This window comes from Pinus tabuliformis, chromosome 2_1, assembly GCF_031772625.1.
Source record: "Pinus tabuliformis cultivar Carrire ecotype Pingquan chromosome 2_1, CPIR1, whole genome shotgun sequence".
NCBI classification, from domain to species: Eukaryota; Viridiplantae; Streptophyta; class Pinopsida; order Pinales; family Pinaceae; genus Pinus; species Pinus tabuliformis.
The window spans coordinates 806,364,655-806,389,707 of NC_142299.1; the positions used below are offsets into that span (position 1 = coordinate 806,364,655).

General features: G+C 39.8%; 1 protein-coding gene across 5 annotated transcripts in view; it reads left to right on the plus strand.

The window, feature by feature from the left end:
* LOC149203052 (uncharacterized) overlaps positions 1–24,046 on the plus strand; it is a 48,891-nt gene extending 24,845 nt beyond the window's left edge. For all 5 annotated transcript variants that reach the window (XM_089403326.1, XM_089403323.1, XM_089403324.1 and 2 more), the window contains exon 6: positions 23,581–24,046. In XM_089403326.1, coding sequence (XP_089259452.1) covers positions 23,581–23,667 — 87 coding nt within the window. In that variant the 3' untranslated portion in view covers positions 23,668–24,046. The remainder of the gene's footprint in view (positions 1–23,580) is intronic.
* The last annotated feature ends 1,007 nt before the right edge of the window (positions 24,047–25,053 follow it).

Here is a 25,053-nt window from a genome sequence, read left to right on the forward strand (position 1 = left end):
CTCGGAAAATTTTGGCTTTGAACTCTATGTTAGGATCAACGGACCCACCTATTGTTTTGTGCATGATTTTCACACATGGTTTTGGATGCGATGGTTTTCGGTCCATGGTTTTGGGCGCGATGGTTTTCGGTCCATGGTATTGGATGCTTCGACATGTATAAATATGTATTGTAATATTGAAAGGAATATATGAAAAATCAAGCTGGTAGTCCCGGTTTTGGGATCCAGGGGAAAATCTCTGTGTATATGTGTTTTATGTGTTATGCTCTCGCATTGTTTATTTTCTGTGTTTTAGAATTCGTATGCAGGTAATTTCTGTACAGGGTTAAAACCTACAAGCACAAAAAATCCTAAAAGACTTTCGCTCCTTGATTAGTCTCCTTAAGAGGGAGACTACTTTCACTTCCTTACTCGGCCTCCTTGAGCAAAGTCCTTTCCCAAACTAGATCAATGCAGGTTGCGGTCTATCCTTGCTAACTTCAGACCTGCTCTTTCTTGTACATGTGAGGGTAATCTGGCCCAAAAACAGTCCTAAAGATGACCCTCTCCTTTGTTATCTTCCTTCGTTTTTTGTTGGCTTGGAGGCTTCTTCTAAGATGTAATGCACACTTCCTTTTCGAGACTTTCTTCATCGATCTGCTTGCCTTCAAATGAGGCCAAACATTGCTTATATATACATGTTTTCCCATGGCACTTAGGCCGATAAGATCACTTGGAGGAGGGCCGACATCGTCTTCTAGATTTCTCCCTTCGTTGTAGGCCGACTTGAAGAGGGCTAGTGACAAGGTCTTGGAGGATGACTTTGCATAAACAAGTTTGCCTCTTTATAATGTGTAACATGTCTTCATTACATGACAATGACTCTTTAGACTTTTATGACTAGATGACAATATCCCTAAGGGCTCTCAATGGGAGTCTTAACTAAAATAAAATCTCTTGCTCATGAAACCCATGATGCAAGCAATACAATAATTTTATTTTTCTTCTTTACATCTCTTACATAAAAATCACAATTACATGTCATTATGAAGACCGACCCTAGTTACACTTTTCAATAGGTGTTAGTAATGTAAAGCAAATTAAAAGAGAATGAACATACCTTCTCTATGAAGAGAACGTCGTAACAAAATTTGTAGATTAAAATATACCTTGAATTGTTCTTTCACAAACCTTGTAGGAAATCAAATCTTGACAGGCTTCCTTTGCAACAAAACTTCTTCCATGCTTCAAGTCTATCCTTTGAAGTCTCCTCCATAACCTTTGTGTATTTGCAATCTTTTCTACCAAGGAAAATATAATGAAAATGTTGTTAGCATACAATACAAATAAATCTTGATGTGAGGAGGAAACCAAACATGAAAAGATGAAACAAAGAACAAAATACTTATATTTTGGTAAAATGGTGGAGACTCCCTCTTAATTCAATCTTTCTGAGGGACACCTACAACTTATCAAAATAATTCAAAAATATTCTAACAAGACATGTTAGACCTACAAACACTAAAAATCAAAACATAAAGGAAAATAGTACAAAGCTTTAGAATAGAAGACTAAGAAGGATATGTAAGGGAGGACTTAGTAGTATAAGTTTTTGACTTCCGATTCTTTAGTGTTGTTCTTCTTAGGTGGAGCTTCATCAATAATGTTTGCTTGTTCCCTATCTCTCTTCTTATTCCTGGGATTCTTAGGACATTAATTTTTATAATGACCCATCTTATGACAGTGGTAACATTCAATTTTGGATAGGTCGAATTTTTTCTTTGGTCCTTTGAACTTCTTGAAGGTTCCCTTCTTCTTGTGATGAGCAGAATAAACATTAGATGTGTTTTCTTCTTCATCCTCCTTCTTGTTGTTTACTAATGATATTCGGGCTTCTTCTTGACTGCATGCATTCCACATTTGTTCGAAGGTTGGCGTTGTTGATTTTTGTTGCTTGGGAGGTACTCCAAGCCCTAGGTTTCAGGGTTTGGAGGTTGGAGCACCACAAAATCATTTGTGGGCTTGGAACCCAAGCTTGGGGTTTTGCACCCATCGATGTTTGGGCCAAAACCATGGAGCTTTTTGGACATGAGATGGATGGCGATGATAGAAGACGACGAAGAGAATCCAATTTTTCAAGAATCGTCGAATTCTAAGATGTTGTTGATTAGATGAATTTTTGAAGTTGACAATGAATTTTTTGGGTGTTTAAGTCACGTAGGCTTGAAGTGAAATTACCCAAAAGTCATGTATCTTCATGAAGTTGTTGAGCCCTCTTGTTTGGTATAAATAAGAGGTGATTTCAAGTCATTTTACCATCCAAATGTGCAACAAACATAGAAGATCAACTTCAGAGGTAGTCACAGCGCTAGAAGAAGGCAGGCCGAGTTTTCGTAGACTGGGTTTCCGTAGGAAGCGAATTTTTGCAGACTAGGTTTCCGCAGATTGGGTTTCTGCAGGCATCGAGTTTCCATAGACTGGGTTTCCGCAGGCAGTACGTTTCCACAGACTGGGTTTCTATAGGCAGTGCATTTCCACACACTAGGATTCTGTAGGTAGTGCCTTTCCGCAGACTAGGTTTTCACAAGCAATGCGTTTCCGCAAGCTGGGTATAGGCCGAGTTTTTGTAGGCAGGGGCCGCAGTTTGACAACATATTTGTGGTATGGCGATGTTGATTTTATGTTGAATTTGTTGCTAGTTGGATGGTCCTAGTGTGGACAGATTTGATGGAGTCTGTTGGCAGCCAAGAGGAAGGTTTCGTAAGTGTGAGGGTGCCTTAGCCAAAGGTATATGCTATAGTGAGGATTGATCACTCGTGGACTGTTGGAGGGTAGCGTGAGAGTAGACCAAGTGTGGATAGTGATTGGGCATTTATGGTCTGGTGGAGGACAGCGTGATAGTGCCCAAGTTGGAGCTCGGTGTGCACCATCTTCATGGACTTAGATGGTTGTTAGAGTGGTAGAAGTTGAGCTCAAGATTTGATCAGTTAGAGGAGCAATTGAGAAGCCCTTGACTTGTGTATGGAGGACTTCTATAGCAGATGATGGGTAGTCCTCCTAGCCCCTGTTCATTGTGGTAGATGGACATCTTGCAGCGATAGGTGGCAACCCTCCGTGCCTTATGTTGGTCTTCATTGGAGCAATGCAGGAAGACCATAGCGGGCTGAAGTACCTAAGTAGCTAAGGAGCAACAATGGGTATGTTGAGAGTTGTTCACAAACGGAGTTGTGAACTACTCGACAGGAGTCTCGATGTGTTGTGTCCTTGATGGACTAAGGCACAACTAGTGAGCAGATTGGATAGTTGAGATTCAGTGGCCAGATGGACTTGGATCGTTGATAGAGGCAGTGCTGTAGATGTGGAGCCGAAGGACCGGGCAGGTACAGGGTATGACCAAGAGGAGCTGAGAGAGTGCACGCACTACATCAGCCAGATGGTCAGTGTATCTTGTATGGGCAGATTGGTTGTCGATGGACTGACACCAAGCCCTAGTTTTGTGTCTTGTATCAGTGGATGTATGAGGGCCATTATCCCTTGTACAGGAGCCCTAGGCTGTTGTATTAAATGTTGATTAATAGAACAAATTTGGGTTGAAAATTGAAAAAAGTTGTCCATAGTTTGTGCACTAGTGGATTTACTGCTGTTTATATTTTGCCGTGCAAAATAGTTTCATTGTGATCTTTGGTTTGGTAGCGTCAGTGATTTAAGATTCTATCCTAGACACCAAGATAGTGGAAAAACAACATGCTATCAGAGCGTATCTGAGCTACTTTGAGGGACAGTGAATCAGAGTGTGAATAGCGAAGCAACTCAGAGGGAGTTTGGGTGTCTAGATCATGGAGCAGAGGGTTTAGCTGAAGACATGGAGATGTGGTCTTGATTGGCTTGGTAGCGAGATTGGTTGGGAGTTTTGGTGGATGGTGGTGAGCTTGGTGAACAACAGTTTGTTGTAGGGCAAGTTGCTGATCGTGGACTTCCTTTAACTTGCCATGGATGGTTGGGACAACTCGAGGGTTTCTTTGGCTTGGAGAAGATCAGGTTGATCAAGATGGCTTCATGTGATGGACTACAGATTGGTAGGCTAGATTCTTCATTGGATCGTGATGTTGCATATCCGAGATTGGAGGGATTTGCACGAGTGATATTTAATCTAAGAGGATGAGTGCTTGCAGGACTGAGCTAGTGGAGATCGTGGTGGCTCAAAGGGAGTCTAGCCTCAGAGGGAGCAACCCTATGGAGGTTTGAGATATTCAGGCTCAAATATGATGAGGCAGAGGCACTATCGAGATTGTCGGGTTCATTCTACAAAATACACTGCAGTGATGGATGCCAGATGGGCTAGTGTCACCGGATGATGATGGTTACTTCCTAGTCCTGGAAGTACCTCCCTCGCTAAGAGGGAGTGTTGATTTTTGTAGCTTGGGAGGTACTCCAAGCCCTAGGGTTTGGGGTTTGGAGGTTGGAGCACCACAAAATCATTTGTGGGCTTGGAACCCAAGGTTGGGGTTTTGCACCCATCTATGTTTAGGCCAAAACCATGGAGAATTTTGGACATGAGATGGATGGAGATGATAGAGGATGGCGAGAAGAATCCAACACTTAGAGAATCGTCGAATTCCGAGATGTCCTTGATAAGATATTAATTTTTGAAGTTGACAATGAATTTTTTGGGTGTTCAAGTCATGTAGGCTTGAAGTGAAATTACCCAAAAGTCATGTATCTTCATGAAGACGTTGAGCCCTCTTGTTTGGTATAAACAAGAGGTGATTTCAAGTTATTTTAGCATCCAAATGTGCAACAAACATAAAAAATCAACTTCAGAGGTAGTTGTAGGCCGAGTTTCCACATAATGGGTTTTCACAGGCAGTGAGTTTCTGCAGACTGGGTTTCCGCAGGAAGCGAGTTTCCCCAGGCTGGGTTTCCATAGGCAGCGAGTTTCCACAGACTAGGTTTCCACAGGCAGTGCGTTCAACAGACAATGCGTTTCCGCACACTGGGTAAAGGCTGAGTTTTCGTAGGTAGGGACCGTAGTTTGACAATAGATTTGAGGTATGATGTTGTTGATTTTATGTTGAATTTGTTGCTAGTTGGATGGTCCTAGTTTGGACAAATTTGATGGAGTCTGTTGGTAGCCAAGAGGAGGGTTTCCTAAGTGTGAGGATGCCCTAGCCAGAGGTAGATGCTACAACGAGGATTGGTCACTCGTGGACTGTTGGAGGGTAGCATGAGAGTGGACCGAGTGTGGATAGTGATTGGGCATTTATGGTCTGGTGGAGGACAACGTGATAGTGCCCAAGTTGGAGCCTGGTGTGCACCATCTTCATGGACTTAGATGGTTGTTAGAGTGGGAGAAGTTGCGCTCAGGTTTGATCAACCAGAGGAGCAGTTGAGAAGCCCTAGACTTGTGTGTGGAGGAGGAGTTATACAACAGATGATGGGCAGTCCTCCTAGCCCGTGTTCATTGTGGGAGATGGACATCTTGCAATGATAGATGGTAGCCCTCCGTGCCCTATGCTGGTCTTCATTGGAGTAGTGCAAGAAGACCATAGTGGCTGAAGTCCTTGAGTAGCTAAGGAGAAACAATGGGCAGATCGAGAGTTGTTCACAAATGGAGTTGTGAACTACTTGATAGGAGTCTTGATGTGTTGTGTCCTTGATGGACTAAGGCACAACTATTGAGCAGATTGGATAGCTGAGGTTTAGTGGCCAGATGGACTTGGATCGTTGATAGAGGCAGTGCTGCAGATCGGGAGCCAAAGGACCGGGCAGGTACAGGGTGCGACCGAGAGGAGCTGAGAGAGTGCGCTACATTAGCCAAATGGTCAGTGTATCTTGTATGGGAGATTGGTTGTCGATGGACAGACACCAAGCCCTAGTTTTGTGTCTTGTATCAGTGGATGTATGAGGGCCATTAACCTTGGTACGAGAGCGCTAGACTGTTGTATTATATGTTGATTAATATAACAAAGTTGGGCTGAAAATTGAAAAAAGTTGTCCATATTTTGTGCAATAGTAGATTTACTATTGTTTATATTTCGCTGTGCAAAGTAGTTTCGTTGTGATATTTGGTTTGGTAGCATCAGTGATTTAAGATTCTATCCCAGACACCAAGATCGTGGAAAAACAACAAGAGTATCCTTCCAACTGCTAATTTCTGATGCAAAATCACTCCAAGATTTTGGTAGACCTAGAAGAGCGACAATTTATTTATTTATTTGGTACTACTTCATCTATTGCTTGGAGTTCATCTCTTATTGTAGATATCCTTACAAAATATGATGACACAATATAATCTTTTGTCATCCTTATTGTCCTTAGTTCATTCTTGAAGCTAGCTATCTGACCAATGTTCTTGATGGTGAATAACTTGGAAAGAGCTTCATACATTTCTTGAGCGAAGTCTATGTTGGATATGTATGGAATTAGGTTATCCTTTACTCCATCTACTATTAGATTCATGGCCAAGATTTCAGTTTCTCTGAACTTCTCCTTTCCTTCATCATCAATACATTTCTTGAGTTTTCCTTGAACAAGATCCAAAACTTTGTGCTTAGCGAGGATAAGATCTATCCTCTTTTTCCATGCCTTGTAGTTGGAGGCTCCTTCTAGCTTATTTTCTCCCTTCAGTTGACATAGTTCCTATAGATAGTAGTCTCCTTGTATAGTCCTTTTTCCTTAATGATCTTTGTTTGATCCCCTTTTCTTCAATAGATCTTGAAGCTACTTTTTTTTTTTAATCTTCCTTCTTCACCTTAGCTCTGAAACCATGTTAGAAAATCAGAAAGGTAGAAAGATTTCCTTAATGTTGATAATTACTTGTGTTCTTATTATTTTCTTTAATGTTCTTCTATCATTGTATCATCAAGCAATCATCAAAACAAAAACATGAAGATCAATGACACTAGATGTAGGCTCTCAGCCAGGGCTAAAACCCGTCATTAGGGGAAAACCCAGTCAAACTCTTCCACTAGTAAATCAAATTGAGATGAACCAAAACCTTAGACCCAAAAGACCTTCCTCCTCCATTAAGTCAGCCTTCCAAGATGATTCAACAAACTTCAATAGTCTCTTCTTGTTCAGCTGCTATAGCTCAGCAACAATCCAGAATTTCGACCCACAACAACTTCAGAATTTCAGCCCCCAGCAACAATCTAAAATTTCGACCCCAGCTATTTCAGAACTCCGGCCCAACAACAATTCAACAACTTCACATGTATGAGATAAGGAGAAAATTTCGGCTTCTAGTGCTTGATAAAGTCCTCCTCCTTTTTCGCTACCCCTTTCCTCCCTATTCCTTGAATTTCACACCCTTTTCTTGTCCTAGAAATTGTAGATTGAACTTGATGAGTGAGTGCTCCAAATGAGGTTGAGTTGCTGCCTTTATATAGGAGATTTTGCCCCTCAATTAGATCGACTTGTCCAGTTTGAGGCCGACTTGGTGGAGGAGGCCTAGAAGACCTAATTTACATCAAAATAAATTTGTTTCTTGATCGACAATGCCTAAGAAGGGTCTATTACATTATGACATGGACAAGGACATTTGACATACTCCCTAGAAGCCTACAATGGAGGCTTTGACCTATAAATCATTGACCCAAGCATGAAACCCATGCTTTAATAAGTCAATTTCTTTAATAATAAAATTCCTTTTTCTTTCATTTGACAAATACATTACAATTATGAAGACCAACACTAGTTACATTCTTCAACAATTGGTTCTCATCTCGAATACTATGGTTAGGTAAACTTGTGAACCAATCAAGGACATTGACTTCTAATGATAAGTCCAACAACTTTATGAGAGAGTCCAAATGTGGTACACTACGTTTTACAATTAAACTCATGAAATCCCTCCAATGATCACTCGCTGTAACAACATTGTTTCCTGGGAAGGTGGGTAGTTTGTCAATAACCTTTTCAGATAAGTTATGTGGACATCAATTTATTTGTGAAAATTCAAGAGGTTTGTAAATTTCATCCAATCAGGGTGCAACCATGTTAAGTGAATCTAAGTCTTCAAATAGGAACTTAAGGTCTTCAACTACTTGATCAAGGTTTAAACTGTTTGAAGGTCTATTTTATTTACCCTTTATCTAAGATATCTCTCAGGTTTTGGATTCATGTGATTAAGGTCTTGTGAGGAAGTCTTAGTAGGATATACTAGGGGCACAACTTCACTCAATTGTTGTCAAATGAACGTGAATGATCTAAAGTTTTGTGTTTATGCTCATCAAAGGTTTGTGAATATAAGAATTCTAAACATTTCGTGATAGCTTGTAAAGCTTTGCCTGCTAGATTGCCCACCCTATATATCAAAACGACAAACATCACCACTTTATCCTTACATCTATTTCTCCTAGAAATTTGACTTATCTTGCATAAGCAACTCAATGCTATGCATCAGTAAACACCCAAAGGAAGACACAAGATTGAGAAAAAGCTACTTTATCCAGGCAAGATCATGAAAATGCTACAACAAAATCTAGCACCTCCTAAGTATAAAGTCCCAAGCACAAATAGGCTCTAGTGGCCTTTAGTATCCAAAAAAAATCATGCTACAACAAATGCCTACATATCATCAAAATCATTGCCTATATTAGGATCTTTGTCATCGATATAATCCTCTAAGCATTAAAATAAGATAGAAAAAACGTAGCATGTCATGTCAAGATTTTGTTTCTGTGATGGGTACATTTTTAGTAGAGTCGTGATAGAGGAGTTCGACAACCAATGCCACTAACATCAAAGTACATAGAGGGCTTGGTGCTGTTCATTAAATATTTGTTCCATACCCTCATACATGACAAAATCCAATGGAAACATTGCAATTCCCCCAATCTTGAAATCTTGAAAAACTGTTAAGTCTGTTGGATTTTGAGTGAAATCTAAAATTCTGCTTTCTCCATATGAAATCCAATGAGGTTGGAACCAGTCTCAAACATCCTGAGTCATTTCATGGTAATGTTAAAAATTTAAGTAAAAGGATGAAAATGAAAGATAAAGAAAAATGTCACTTTACATTACCATGAATTGCATTACAATACTAGGGCCATAGGCTTGAATATTAGGTTGAGGGCTATAGGCTTGAATATTAGGCTGGCCTAAGGGGTAATTAAAAGTGGGCCAACCAATTGAAAAAAAATACAAATAAAAATAAAACATTTTTTTTTATGCTAGCTCGGGTAGGTATAGACTTCACGAAACCGGTCCCGAACTATTTGGTTTGGTACCGAACCGGCCTATTCCGGTTCCAAAGCCCTTATGGGACTGGTTTTGGGCCCAAACCGATCGGGATGGCTGATTCTGCTGGTTCCGATCTGATTCTGATAACATTGGGGTGCACTATTCCAAGTCAAATGTCCATCATCAAGGTGAAAACATGGTGTGAATTGGGCTTATTCAAATGCGTAGGTGGACCTTCTAGTGGAACACACCACCAAGGAGTGAATGCCAAGAATATGGAGTTATATAAGTGAGTGGAAAAATGGTTAAATAAATAGGAAAGTGGACAAATGGGTAGGACACATTCATAACTAACCCTCATAAACTGTGTAAGCTCAATCACCTCCTCAACATATGTGCCAAGGCTAATAAATAGTCAACAAAGAGTGGTAGTGTGAGTGTGAATTTTTGAAAAGTGTAACTAGGTTCGGTCTTCATAATGATGTGTAATTGTGATTTTATGTAATTGATGTAAAGAAGAAAATAAAATTATGTTTGTAATGCTTGTCTCATGGGTTTCATGAGCAAGGAATTTTATTTTAGTTATGGCTCCCATTGTGTACCCTTAGGATTGGTCATAAAGTCAAATTGACTCAAACAAGAAGGATCTCATCAAGGAAGCTTTGTGTATTGGTCTTGGAGTGGAAAATAGGTCAAGGGTCTTGGTCTTGGTATTCGTCAATTGAAGTGTCTATAAGAAGAAGAATTCGTTTGGATTTTCCTCTCAAGTGGGAGAGGTTTTGGCCTTGGCTGACCGCCTATATTAAGTGTCTCTTGTCTCTTTATGGTTTATGCATTGGTAGCTGTTTGATGAAGAAGAACATTATAATAACATAAGTAAAAGAAGATCCTAATCTAAGAAGTAAAAAGCATTCACAAACAATTATCATAAGAGAAATCACCTAATTGCAAAGCCCAAGATTTGTCAAAATGGTTTCAGAGCGAAGGTGACAAAGTCAAGGAAGGACATCAAAGCAAATTGAAGAATATCAAATCTCAAGAAAGACATTATGATTAAAGCAAATTGAAGGATATCAATGTAAAGTCAAGATCTACAAAGAAGTATCAAAACCCTAGATCGAAGAAGAAGTTTACACCAAGAAGAAGTCTTGGGATCCTCAAAAGACCACAAAGACCCTACTCAAGTTGAAGGGACTTATGAATCAAGTTGCTTGAAGACTATTCATCCTAGATAAGCAAGATCAAGGACATTGTCATCATCTTCAAAAGTTCTAAAGTAATTTACTCTTGTTGAAGCAAGGACCTTACCATTCAAGAAGATCATCCAAGAAGCATCAAGACATCACCAAGAAGTCATCATCATCAACAAGGTCATCACTATCAAAGGGTCTAAAGTGATCTCCTTCTTTGTGAAGTCAAGGATCACTCTTGCAGAGATCTATCTTCATCCACGAGAAATTCTCTATCGTCTATATTATCATCAAATTCAAGGAGGCAGTGAGTGGAAGAAACATCTTCACAAGTAAGTATATTTATGTCTGAATCTGTCAAAATGTATTTTTGCAAGGAAAACAACAAATTGGTTGAGGCTTCAAACTATATTGCATGGATGAAGAGGACAGATCCGAATCTCATTGAAAATGAGGTTATGGTTCATGTCAAAGGATCTATCACCAAACCAGTGAAAGAAGATGCTCAAGCACTTGAAAATTTTATGAAAGGGGAAGTGAGGGCTCAAAGGATTCTCATAGAATCCATCAAGGATCCCTTCATTCCATGTATCTAAACTCGACACCTCAAAAGAAATATATGACAAATTGGTAGAGTTGTTTTCTGTAAGGACTGTAGGAGAAGTTATCTCTCTAAGGAAAGAACTCTACAAGCTAAGGATATCGAAAGAAGAAGGAATAGCCTCATACTTTATGAGGATATCTGAGATAAGGGATCGACTTCAAGATCTGGGTGAAATAATGTCTGACAAGGAGATGACCACTGTAGTACTAAATGCACTACTAGAGGAGTGGGGCAACTTTACTTCAAGCATCTATGGGAAGAAAGAAGCTACTCCATTCTAGGATCTATGGTCACTATGTAAGATTGAAGAAACTAGGTTGAAAGCTAACACTGATGTGGGATCAAGTGATCAAAATCAAGCATATGTTGCTATGACAAAGAGAAGAGGAAAATCTGGGAAATTTGGTCCTCAAAAAAAGACAAGGAACATGGCTAAGATTCAATGCTATGGATGTCAAGAATATGGGAATTACAAAAAAGATTGTCCTAAGCTCAAGAAGGACAATAAAAAAGAGGTAGAGAAGAAGCCCATATCACCGAAAAAGTGGAGGAAGCTGAAAAGAGGAAGTTCAAGAAAGAGGAAGTAGGAGATCTCTGCTATGACCGAGATATTCTTCCTCGCCTAATTCTTTTCAAGTTCCTATTTTCAAGTTTTCTGTTGTAAGATATGGCTATCATGAATCACTAAAGAAAATGATAGGATGCATCATGGCATCATAAAAGCATTAAAAACAAGAGCTCGTGACATCATCAGCATCATAAAAGCATTAAAAACAAGAGCTCGTGACATCATCATAGAGAAGCATGAAAGATAGCTGAAGTCTATGGCAGTCACCCATGGAAGGATATAGCTCTTGGAAACCTCATTAGTAGCATAGGTGGTACTTATAAGGTCATCTAGTACAAGGCTCATCATACATCTGTCAAAAGGAAACATTTGTTGGATGAGGATACTCAAGATACTCTATTGGAATCTTTGTCGGAATGTTTACCAATCAAAGGAAGCAAGGGTTTCATAAGGAATTCCAACTTGTGGAATTCATGGGATGAGGGTATGATGACAAAAGAGGTGAAGCAAATCAAGGGATTGAAGTTCTTTCAGTCAAGGAAGTTGCTGAAAGAAGTCTAAGATGACCTAATAGAAAAATGAGGTATGTATGCTCATATTTGATATTGAAGAGTCATGTCATATGGTTGTAGGTAACATTGATAAATGCTCTATCTCAAGAGCATGATCAAAAGAAAGGGATCTCCTCCTTTGCAAGGATGCAGGAAGGCATGGGTCACACATTGTCTAAATCAATGTTACTTGGGAGCGGGAGCAAAAACGGGAGCTGGAGCGACATTTTCAGAAGCTCCGGGTTTGGGAGCGAATCCCGGAGTGATTTTTAATATATATATATATATATATTTTTTTTTTTTAATTTTTGATACATATATGTCAACAAAAACATGTAGAATGATGAATTAGATATAAAAAACATAAAAAAACATAGATTGATCATTGAACCATATCACATCAGTCATCTAGAAGTTATAATCTTCATCAACCATGTCCACAAGTTAGTAACATACATATTACAACTGCAACATATTGAGTTTCGTGAATCATGATTCATCAAATTCAATCTTAAAGTTTCAACTTCAAGCTTTCAAAATTGAAAATTCAATATATAACATTTATCATCATTGATCACCAAAGTTGTACTTGTAAGCTAAGTTTAACCATTACAAGAAATAATATCTTAGATATTTCTAAGTTCTAAGTTCTAACTGTTAACATGAAATGAAATGTTATAAAATGAAACATGAATAATGAAATGAAATGAAACAACTTTAGTCTTTCATGAAGCATCATATTCATAATTCACAATCATTACCAATGAGTTATAATTGCCAACTTCAAACTTCAAATTTTCATTGTCACGGTCATATATTGTTTACAAAAAATATCATTATGATATGAAAGAGTCAAGAGTCAAGAATCAAGGACTCAAGATTCAACAGTTATGAAAACTAATAGAAACTAGAAAAGACAAGTAAATTGTAAATCTACATGTGGCCCTTGCCACGAGAGTCTCCAAGAGTATAAGCAGGTCGTGGTGGTCTTCTAGGAGTCTCCCGCACAGACCGACGACCAGAACTAGAAGGCACATGCCCTCCACGTGAGGGTGTAGATGGAGGTGGCGACAGCAAAGGAACAAGACTCGGAACTCGAGCACTGCTACTGGATGGTGGAGGTGGCATGGCTGCTGCAGCTGCTTCATCTTCATCCCTTATAAGTTCCTCTTCCAGTTCTTCAAGATGTATAGTGCCATCCTCCAAATTGTCTTCCTCTGGGTGGTTGTCCCAAATTTTATATGTGGGATCCTCATAAGCTCGATCATAGTAATGACTCAACAACCTCAAGTTGTAGTGCACATAAACCAAGCTTTCTACCCGGTTTTCATTGAGTCTGTTTCTTTTCACATTATGTATGAAGCTGTAGGTGCTCCAACACCTCTCTGCAGAAGAAGTATTTACAACCTGTGATAGAACTTTTTTTGCCAATTTTGGCAAAAGTCCTTGGTCGCCATATGTTTCCCACCATGTGAGAGAATCAAATCTGTCTCTGTCTTCCATTGCATGGAAGTTACCAAACAAACCAGTGCCACTGAAGTATTTGCCTATTTCAAGGCGCACCGCTGCACATTCCTCCCTGTCAGGTATCAACTTTTCTAATGCTTGCAATTATCCACTAGTTACCTTTGCATCTAAATGGGGTTTGGTCCTAATACCACCCCATGGTGCAGGTTGGCCCAACCAAGATGTAGAGTAGTATTTTGGCGTAAGGATATACGCCAAGCAATGTAGTGGAAGATTAAGTTTATTCCACTATTCACACACACAATCGTGAATCAGTTTGTACAAGTCGGGATCTCTGTTATGAATAGTATCTTTTATTTTCCCCAACATGGTATCCATCTGCTCATACACCTCACCAATCACTGGTTTATCTGTATCTGCAAACCGAATCATGTGATAAATGGGCTTGGTGAAATCCAATACTTGTCTCGCACTTGTCCAAAACTGACCATCAAGAGCGGCCTCCTCGACCAGTTCAAAACCTCGCCTGTCAGCTGCATTTGTAGCCCTTTCCTTTAATACCTGCCAATGAGGACTTGATACCGTGCTAGCCAATGACTCTCTTACCTTCAAAAGGCGCCTGAAGGTGAGGTAATAGCTACCAAATCTGGTCTTCGCAATCTTCAACAACTCCAATCTTGAGTGACTGCGGAAAAGCCATGGGTATTGCTATGATTTGTAATAAATTTTATCATTTGTTTGCCTTTCTTGTACGAATCACCAATCCATTTGTATTGTGCATTTTTGTTCTTGACAACATCATGCATCAGAAGGTTCAATGTGTGAACCAAACATCCAGACCAAAATATGTTGGGGTATTTATCCTCAATAATTGCTCCCGCTGCCTTACAATTAGGAGCATTATCAGTGATGACTTGAATGACATTGTATGGCCCAATACGGTCAATTGTTTCAAGTAATGCTTCTGCAATGTTGATGGCGGTCTTGAACTTGTCTGAGTAATCATGTGCAGTTAGAAAGATGGCACCACTAACAGACACAACGAGAACACTTATCAATGGCTTGCCTTTTACATTTTTCCATCCATCAGATACAATGGACACCCCATGGTCAGTCCAAGAACTTGTCATTCTATTCAAAGAATGTGATATTTTTGCTTTTTCATGATCAAGGCCAATGGTTCTTGCCTTGTCATACCCAAGGCTCTTGTATCCTTTAGGGGCATCATTTATGGCAGAAACCATTTCGTGCCAATAAGGTGAGTGAAGAACATTGAATGGTATCCCACATGCATAGAGAAACCTGTAAACCTTTGAATCCACATCATTTCTACACCCCTCATCAAGGAAATCTGATATGGTTCTACGCCTTAAAGCTGATGGCCCTGTGCCTCCATATCCACTGCCTTGGGAGGATGTTGAAGGAGTTCTTTGTGCTTGTGATTGTGAGCTTGGTTCAAAGAAACCCCTTGATTTTTTAGATTTGTATTGGGCTTCCTCCTCTTCCCTTATGTATTTGGCTTTATCTGCTGCTGACACAACTACGCAAGTTTTGATTCCTATTTGTTTATCTCCATCCCATGGCCTTTTCCCGCAGAAGTGTTTTTTGGCACGGATGTATGAACCTGTGTAATTATTGTTGCAATGGGGGTAATGAAATTTAGTGGTTCCACCCCCTTTCCCTGCTTCAGGCCTGTCAACATATTTCCACACTGGGGTTTGGTCTTGTTTAGTTTTTTGAGAGTCATGTTCACCCTCCTCCAGCTCCTCACTGGGGTTTTCATCAAATCCACTTTCTCCAGCTTCTTCATCCCCCTCTTCATTTTGGCCCCTCCGTTTCCTACTCTTCAACACCATAATAACCAGAAAAGGGACCAAGAAGAGGAAAATGCCAAGAAATATAGCCAGGCCCATGATGTTTGATATTTGTAGGCTTTTGTATCTGCAAAATTTAATGAGAATGGGAATGGGAATAGGAATGATAAAATTAATTTAATTTATTTAGATTCATGATTTTTTTACTAAATAAACTAAATTAAACTAAAATAAACTAACTAAACTAACTAAACTACTAAATTACTACCTAAGGTTTAAAATACTAAATTACTAAGTTACTAACCTCCTTGCAGGCTTGCTCCTTGCTCCTCGGCGCTCGCTCCTCGCTTCTTTGCTCTCCTCAACTCATTCAAGTCACAATGAAATATTTTTTCCCCCCAAGTTGTTTTAAAACAAGTTTTTTTTTTTTTTTTTTCATGAATTTTTTTCGCCTTTGCGGCAATTTTTTCGCGCGATTTGCTCCCGGCGTTGCGTGCGTCGCTCTTGGAGCGAAAATTAAAAGCTCGGGAGCGATTGCTCCCTGATCGCTCCCGAGCTTTAATTTTCGCTCCGAGAGCGACGGGAGCGACGCTCCCGAATTTGGCAGGGAACGGAAATTTTTTGATCGGGAGTGATTTCAAGAGTGCGCTCTTGACCCGCTCCTGCTCGGAGTGCTGATTGGGAGCGGGTTCGAAGGGGGGCGGGGGAGCGCTCCCCCGCAACTCTGGTCTAAATCAACATAATATGTCATATGGAATATGAGGTGGTTGACAATAATTCGAGGAACTTTGATTGAAAGTTCCTGGGAAGGAAATGTGTGAAGAAAGAAAGGAAGATATCATGAAATATGCAACTATGGAAAAAGGCAATCAACACCCAAGGACTGAGAGATTTGACTAGTATATCTCCATGAAAGATATGAGGACTTTGATGAAGTCTAAAAAAGAAAGAGACCCTTGATAGTCTGTTTGATGGCTCTTTTGTTGAAAATAGTAGCAAGAAAGGTCATTCTTGACTTGTGCCTTAGTCAAGAAGACCTCACCACCAGTCTTTCCTTAGAATGCACGAATTCCTAAGGAGTAGTACAAGTTCATGAAGCAGTGACTCATGCACAAGAGTTGGAGGCTAAGTTCGTTTGTCTCCTAGTGTGAATTAGATTTGGAAAAGGACAAGTGAGAAGTCTCAAGTTCTAAATTGAGATTAGGACGAATTACACTAGTCAGTTAGACTCTTAACTTAGCAATCACAAGTTCGAGTTCCAAAAATACACTTGCTAGTTTTAGCATGATCGAAAAGCATATAAGGAGGACAAAGGCACGTCATTATTCATTCTTGTATGCACGAGATTGTGTGTGTGAGAGGCTTGCTAGGAGAGCGTGTAAGGAGAAGCCTATATGCAATAAGAGAAGGAGAGAATTTTTCTTGCAGGTGTGCGTTAGGATTTAGGAGGATCCTAAATAAATGGAGCCCAAATTTGCGCTAGGAATGGGAAACTTCCTGCACTAGAAGATAGGGGCAGAGAAACAATGCAAGCAAGAGGAGCTGGATCAGGATTGTGTGTAGGGTGTTCAAGATTAGTTTAAGTAGGGCAAACATGTGTGTTTTCTAGTGAAACTGTATTGCCTTGTAAGAGATCAATTGCTCAAATTCTCTCAATAAAATCTGCAGTTAGTGGAGGGTTTTCCCAGTTGGGTTTCCCTAGAAAAAACTTGTGCTTCTTGCTATCGCGTGACTGTGTTTTATTTCTGTTCTATTTCACTGCAAATTGGTAGAGAATTTTTGTGTCTCAGTGCAATGATTAGTTTCGGCTTTTTTCATCACAACAGTTGTAGAATTTGAAAGAAATTCTACATGGTATCAGAGCAAGGAACAAAATAAAGACCAACACAAGTCACAAGTGCAAATATTATAAGGTGAATGACAGATAGGGGAGCTGCAACCTAGAGGAGTCTTTCCAAGAGAAGCAAGGACGAAACCTGACATATCTTTGCTGTGTTTGGGAGGTTGAGATAGGTTGAGGGTAGGCTGAAGTGTTTGAGAACAAATTTGGGCAAGTTTGCTATGAAAGTTTAGGGTGCTCTTTCTTTGTTTAGGTGATAGGTTGCTCTGTGTTATTGCAGGTGGACAAATCTCCCTTTTTTGGGAGGGCCGAGAGGCCTAGAAGGTGGCTAAACCTTGGCCGCAATCACATAGAACAACAACACAACTGTAGGAGCCTTGAAGTGGAGGAATTGCGTAGTTGTATGATGAGTTTTAGGGTTGATGTGGATTGCAGAAGCCCTAACCAGAGCCAAGAAAAAAAACTCAGAATACAGTGCATATGCCAAGGAGATTTCTAGGGCATAAATCGTCATCCAAACAGAGGTCTATTGTGTCATTCCAAGTGTTTTTTTTTGCTAGGTTGATGTGTCCAGGTTGGACAACTTGTAGAATAGTCATAGTACAATATTGTGGAGGGTTGTTAGTGGTTGATTTATGCCCAAAGTTCAACCTATTGTGAAGGACTACAAGGCTGCTCATGGGCAGGTGTTGGAGAGCTCTCTGGGGAAGCAGGATGGCGTATCAAGGATTGAGAGCAAACCACTGTTTTGAGGGAGCCTCTAACTTTGTCTCTTGGAAAGGGAGGATCACGATAGTGTTGGAAGATAATGGGGTGGGAGAGTTGATAAGCAGGCGATAACGCCACCTCAAGATCCCCAACAATTGGCCCAACATAACAAGAATGATATCAAGGCAAGGAGGATTATTCTAGAAGGGGTAAGAGATCATATAGTTCCTCATATCCATGAGAAGAAGACAACATATGAGATGTATCAAGCCATATTACAATTATATCAGAGTACTAGTGATATGAGGAAGCTTGCTCTTAAGAAGAAGCTAAGGAGTATCCAGATGAGCAAGGATGAGCCCATCGTCACATATTTGTCAAGGTTCACTTAGGTACGAGATGAGCTGAGTGCTGCTGGTGTGACTGTACCAGAGCATGACCTTGTGAGTTTTGCTCTTCTAGGACTTCACAAGTCTTGGTATGGTTTCCAAGATGCAGTAAGTGGGAGAGAGAATTTTCCTAGTTGGGAAAGGCTATGGACTGACTACGTTCAAGAAGAGATCCGGAGAGACACCAAAGATGGTAGATCGATGAAGACAGAGGACGAGGAGAACTTTGCTGTGGTAGGCAAGAGTAGCAAGGCCAAGGGCAATGAGGGCAAACGAGTGGCCGAGTCCAGTCAGAAGGGCAAAATGACGGATCTAAGCAAGATCAAGTGCTTCCATTGCCATGAGTTTGGACAATATGCCACTAAGTGTCCTAAGCCAAAGGAGTCTAGTAAGGATCATGTAGCTGCATCAACGAAGGTAGATGCATTTTCTGCCTAGTTCGAGAAAAATTTCTCATTGATTGCTTGCATGGCAAGCTCAACAGACAACAATGTATGGTTTATTGATTCAAGGGCATATTTCCACATGACTGGGAACAAGAAGAATTTTAGCATGAATATTTTCACAGTCAACAACTTGATGTTGTTGAAAACTTCTGGTAAACTTCATCGAACACAACGCACAATTTACTAGAAGTTTTCAACAACAAGAAGAAGAGTTTCAGCCACCTGAAGGAGAAGGACATGTAATTTCAGATTGAGTTAGGAGATGATGGTTAGTATGTAGCTAGTGGAGTTGGCACTGTTAGTTTTCAAAGGGAGTCGAGTAATTCTCTTCATCTCGGAGATGTCCTATATGTTCTAGGATTAAAGCATAATCTTGTTTTGGTAGCTACCCTTGAGGACAAGGGTTATGATGTCATCTTCAATAGAGGTAAGGCTTATCTCCAACACTTAGCTTCTAGATGTAAGAAGCAAATAGGTGTGAGGAAGAAGGATCTCTACAAGTTTTAGGTAGAGACAGGTGCAACCTTGAGCAACATGGTAGGGAGATCTCAGAGTAGAGAAGTGATGGTTGAGGAAAGTAGAACTCAGAGGGAGTCCTTAGAGCAAGAGTCAATAGAGTACTTGAGAAGAAGCTACTCAAAATGGAGCCTCAATCAGTGTCTCAGTCTCAGTCTAAGCTAGTTGGAAATTGAGCCGACCAACAGGATGATGAGGAGCATAGCCCAGGGCGAGTGGAGGTAGCCACTCAGTTAGTGACTCCCAGTATAGGGAGAGTTTGAGCCAAGTGGGCAAAGGATTTGTTTAAGGGAGATCAGGAGAGAGATGGATCTTCTAGTATCACCTTCAGCCAGAAGAAGCAACCACAAAGGTACACAAGGTACATGGCACTTATGGCTGAAGTGATGGACTTGCAGAGCATGGTTGGAAAGAACAGGTCTTTAGATCAGATCCCTCAAAAGAAAGAAGGGAAGTCTTCTAGTTTAGAGGGAGCAACTGCAGCAACGGAGAATGTGGTAGTGTTAGAGACAGATCCAGGTGGACGAGGTTCTTCCAGAAGCACCTTCCTTGCTAAGAGGGAGTGTTGAAAATAGTCGCGAGAAAGGTCCTTCTTGACTTGTGCCTTAGTCAAGAAGACCTCACCACTAGTCTTTCCTTAGCATGCACAAGTTCCTAAGGAGTGGGACGAGTTCATGAAGCAGTAACTCATGTGCAAAAGTTGGAGGCTCAATTCGTTTGTCTCCTAGTGCGAGTTAGATTTGGAAAAAGACAAGTGAGAAGTCTCAAGTTCGAAATTGACACTAGGACGAGTTACACTAGTCAGTTGGACTCAGTTAACTTAGCAATCACAAGTCCGAGTTCCAAAAATACACTTGCCAGTTTTAGCATGATCAAAAAGCATACAAGGAGGACGAGGGCACATCATTATTCATTCTTGTATGCACGAGATTGTGTGTTAAAGGCTTGCTAGGATAGCGTGTAAGGAGAAGCCTATACACAACAAGAGAAGGATAGAATTTTGCTTGCAGTTGTGCGCTAGGATTTAGGAGGATCCTAAATAATAGGACCCCAAATCTGCGCTAGAAAATAGGAGACTTCCTGTGCTAGAAGATAGGGGCCGAGAAACAGCGCAAGCAAGAGGAGCTGGATCAGGATTGTGTGCAGGGTGTTCAAGCTTAGTTTAAGCAGGGAAAACATGTGTGTTTTCTAGTGAAACTGTATTGCCTTGTAAGAGATCAGTTGCTCAAATTCTCTCAATAAAATCTACAGTTAGTAGAGGGTTTTACCAGTTGGGTTTTCATAGAAAAATCTTGTGTTTTTTGCTATCACGTGACTGTGTTTTATTTCTGTTCTATTCCGCTGCAAATTGGTAGAGAAATTGTGTGCCTTGGTGCAACGATTAGTTTCAGGTTTGTTCATCACAGCAGTTGCAGAATTTAAAGGAAATTCTACATCTTTCGCTTATGATAAATTGCTTTCCCGCCTTCTTTGTTAATTGTAATTTCTTTTCACTTTTATTGTGAAGTCTAAAATGTTTCCTTTGAATTGAAGAGAGAATCCTTTGGTTTGACATATACCATAGGTGGTAACGTGTAAGTATCAGCCCAAGAGTAATATTTGTGGTCACTAACTCCATATAGGTTAGGTTTGATGGCGTCTTTTTCATGTCTCGCTCTTCATTTTTATACAGTGTTCCACGGGGACGCGTCCCCCAGGGTGGGGTGCGCGCACCCCTCGCACCCCACGCACCCGGGACGGGGAGACTCTCGGGGGTGCGTTTCCCCACGTCCCCCTTTTGGGGAGACTCGGGGAGACGCAAGGGGGTGCGTTTCCCCAATGTGGGAGACTCGACTCCCCGAAAGGGGTACTTCTGGGCGTCCCCCCCAAAAATGGGGTTCTTCTGGGCGTCCCCCCGAAAATGGGGTTCTTCTGGGCGTCCCCCCTTCATTTTTGTCTAATTACCCTTTATAAACCAAAAAAAAAAATTAAAAAAAATGAAAATTAATTTATGAAAAAAACATAAAAAATAAAAATAGACTAAATTAACAATTACAAATAAAAATTACATGAACAAGTTAGGGTTAACTCCACTTTTCAAGTTTTCATTCTGCCGCCATTCATTATGCTCTTACCTCAACGCATTTTTTTCTTCCATCTGCTCTCACTGCGCCCACGAGAGCTTCAGCACATCCTCACTCTTCTCCACGCAGCGGCTTGCTGTTAGCACTTAGCAGTCGCTGCCCAACAGGTGTTGGCAAAACAGAATTAGCTAAGGCTCTTGCATCCTATTTATTTAATACTGATGAAGCTCTAGTGAGGATTGACATGAGTGAATACATGGAGAAGCATGCAGTTTCAAGGCTGATTGGAGCACCACCAGGGTATGTGGGTTATGAAGAAGGGGGACAGTTGACTGAGTCTATACGTAGAAGGCCTTATGCAGTTATTCTGTTTGATGAAATTGAGAAGGCACATACAGATGCCTTCAATATTCTACTTTAGATTTTAGATGACGGAAGGGTAACTGATTCTCAGGGTCGAACTGTAAGCTTCACCAACAGTGTCATTATTATGACTTCAAACATTGGTTCTCAGTACATTCTAAGTAGGCTTGATGATGAACCTGGCTCAAAAGAGGAACTGTATGAGAGAATGAAGAACAGGGTTATGGAAGTGGCTCAAACGACATTCCGCCCTGAGTTCATGAATCACATTGATGAGTATATTGTTTTCCAACCTCTAGACCGTGAACAAATTAAGAGCATTGTAAGATTACAGGTATGTGGTTCATCTATCGTCATTCTTTTAGTGAAAACCAAAGCGAAATAGCGGAGATTGGTCAGATATATTAGAAGTTAATTTATTTATAACTTTTTGATTTAATCATATAGAAACCACTGTTTGGAATATATGTTAGTTTCAGTTATTATTTTGGTTTTCAATGTAAATTATAGAATGATGATTGATGAATGATAATTGAAATGGATCAATGTACATTGTATTTGAATATTTGAATTTCATATTGAATTTTATTATTGAATCTTATGGTATTGAATCTTGATGAATTAGCATTATTGAACAATGAATATGAACATGAAAATTTCAAAATTATATACATATATATAAATTTATAATATATATAATTAAAAATTATATTATATATACCTCGACGTCTCCCCGTCTCCCCTAAATTTCCCTAAAATTTCAGGGTTCTCCCACACGTCCCCTTTGTGCGTCTCCCCGCACCCGCGTCTCCCCGTCCCGGAGACTTGGTGGAACATTGTTTTTATACTCCAGCATTTGGAGATCTATACCAGAGAGTTATTTTGTTCACACAATAAATAGTTAAAAAAATACAAATGCTAAAGCTAGCAGTTGACTTTAAATGGTCCAATCAACAGATTATCTGGTTGATAAAAGAATTTGTCCTCAATGATCTAGACCTAATATCAGTCTATTCAATAATTCTATCTACCAAATACAAGTACAATATCTGACGGAAATGTCCAATGCATAATTGGATGGTTTTGGTACACGCATATTTTTGGTTAGTCTACTTTCTCTAAAACCTAACTGTTCCCAAACACTGATCAGGACATAACATAGATGTTAATTTCCTCCTTAATTAACTAGTAGGCCGATGCTGAAGATGAATAATTACATGGTGATGTCATTGTTTTCTCTTTGCATGAATGAAACCATTGGTCAATTACAAAATGACATTGTTTCTCTTCAGTTTTCATTTGAGATTGATGTTCATTTTATATAATATTTTGCAGAGCTAGATGATTGTTCCTTGCAAGTCACTGATTTTAGCAGAGTAGAGATCTTTATTTTGTTTCCATTTTGGTCACTCTATTTTGTCCAGATCTTTATTTCTTTTTTGTATATTCCTCTCCACCAGAATTTATAAAATTCTGACGTTAAAAGTGTGATTAGATATTGGTGTGTTATCAATAAATGATCTCAATCTTTTTTATTTTTTTGATCTTTTCACTAGTTCACATTTTGTGAAGGTTTGTTCTTCAAGTTCCTCGCAGTAATGTAATAATCAGTCACATAGAAAAAATTAAGTGGAAGTCTCAGGGCATTTTAGAAAGCCATTCTATTACCAGTCCACTTATGTTGGCAGAAAAACACACTGCTGTACTTATCTCAAATGATACAAGGGCTATATGGAGCTATGTGTCTAAGGGAATTAGGTTACATGTGCACCGGTCAAAATAGCTTTCATTCAATTTTCTGGAAATGGTGTGTTTTGATTGACTATTTTTCTGTCTTAAACTGTTTAATCTATTAACTGGTGAAATACCTATGAAGCCTGATAATAATTTCTGTTGCAGCATGGAGGGAATCTTGCAATACTTGCAGATCGGCTATTGTATGAGATTGCATTCAAGCTTTGGAAAGCCCCAAAATATGGAGCATGATGATGATAAATGTCTTTTGAATAAAGAAGCTCGTTACCGCTTAAGTATTTTGATTTGCAGAACTGAAACGATCTTCCAAAGTAATTTGAAATTTTGAGGTTTCCAAACGGGATTTATGCAAATGTATTCTCAACTGGTGAGTGCAATTATAGTAGTATGAGCTCCGGCCAGGATTTATATGTACAAGAAATAAAGCTATCTGTCTATGTTCCCAGATCTAGTGATTCAAGAGAGGAGTTTATGAAATCTTTGTCATCATTGACATATTGTTGCGAGAATCATAAAATAAGCGATGGAATTTTGGAGCAAGCAGATTTTGTGAGAGATTAATTTGATATATGAAAAAACATTCAGTGCTTTGGGACTGACTCCGGCATAATGACTGTTTTCTTTTTTATCTAAAACTGCTTTAAACTTAGGTGCAAACTTTCTTACTTGAAAATTTAAACTCAGACAATTCCTAGTCTCAGAAACTTTTCAAGCTTAGCAATGGCAGAGTTCACAATTTTAGGAAATGGGGACATGGCTATCTTAAAATGTGCATATCTATACGTGTATGTGTATTTGTGTATCTATGCATCATCCCACCCACTCACCTGCTTCCTCTCTGGGACTTCTGGCTTTTAGAATACTTCCAGACAGGGAATAACTGGTTGTAAAGCGAAAATTGAAATAATTAAATACAATCTTGCATTTTGAGTATATTCCTAGAGAGGATATGATCACAATGTACTTTTATATGTGCAGAGTTCACCTAGCTAGCTCACCCCGGTGCTAACCCTAATATTGGATGGATGAACAATTTGCCCAACTGTAACATGTTGCCATCAGTTTTATGCTCTAAAATCAGATGGAAGAATGATTTGCCCAAATCAGGATTGTGCGAGATTTGGGTAGAGCCTAGGCATCACTTGGGATAGTTTATTTTCCTCACAATTGGCTCTCACCCTCAACCCCTCCCTATGAGATTTGAACTTGTGACTTGATGAGGACTAAACCCACACAAACCAACTGGTCTATACCCCATGGGTTGAGATTCTTTCATAGCCCAGGAAGGAATTCCTTGACTCAGAAACTTTTCAAGCTTAGCAATGGCAGAGTTCACAATTTTAGGAAATGGGGACATTGGCTATCTTAAAATGTGCATATCTATACGTGTATGTGTATTTGTGTATCTATGCATCCACCCACCCACTCACCTGCTTCCTCTCTGGGACTTCTGGCTTTTAGAATACTTCCAGACAGGGAATAACTGGTTGTAAAGCGAAAATTGAAATAATTAAATACAATCTTGCATTTTGAGTATATTCCTAGAGAGGATATGATCACAATGTACTTTAATATGTGCAGAGTTCACCTAGCTAGCTCACGCCGGTGCTAACCCTA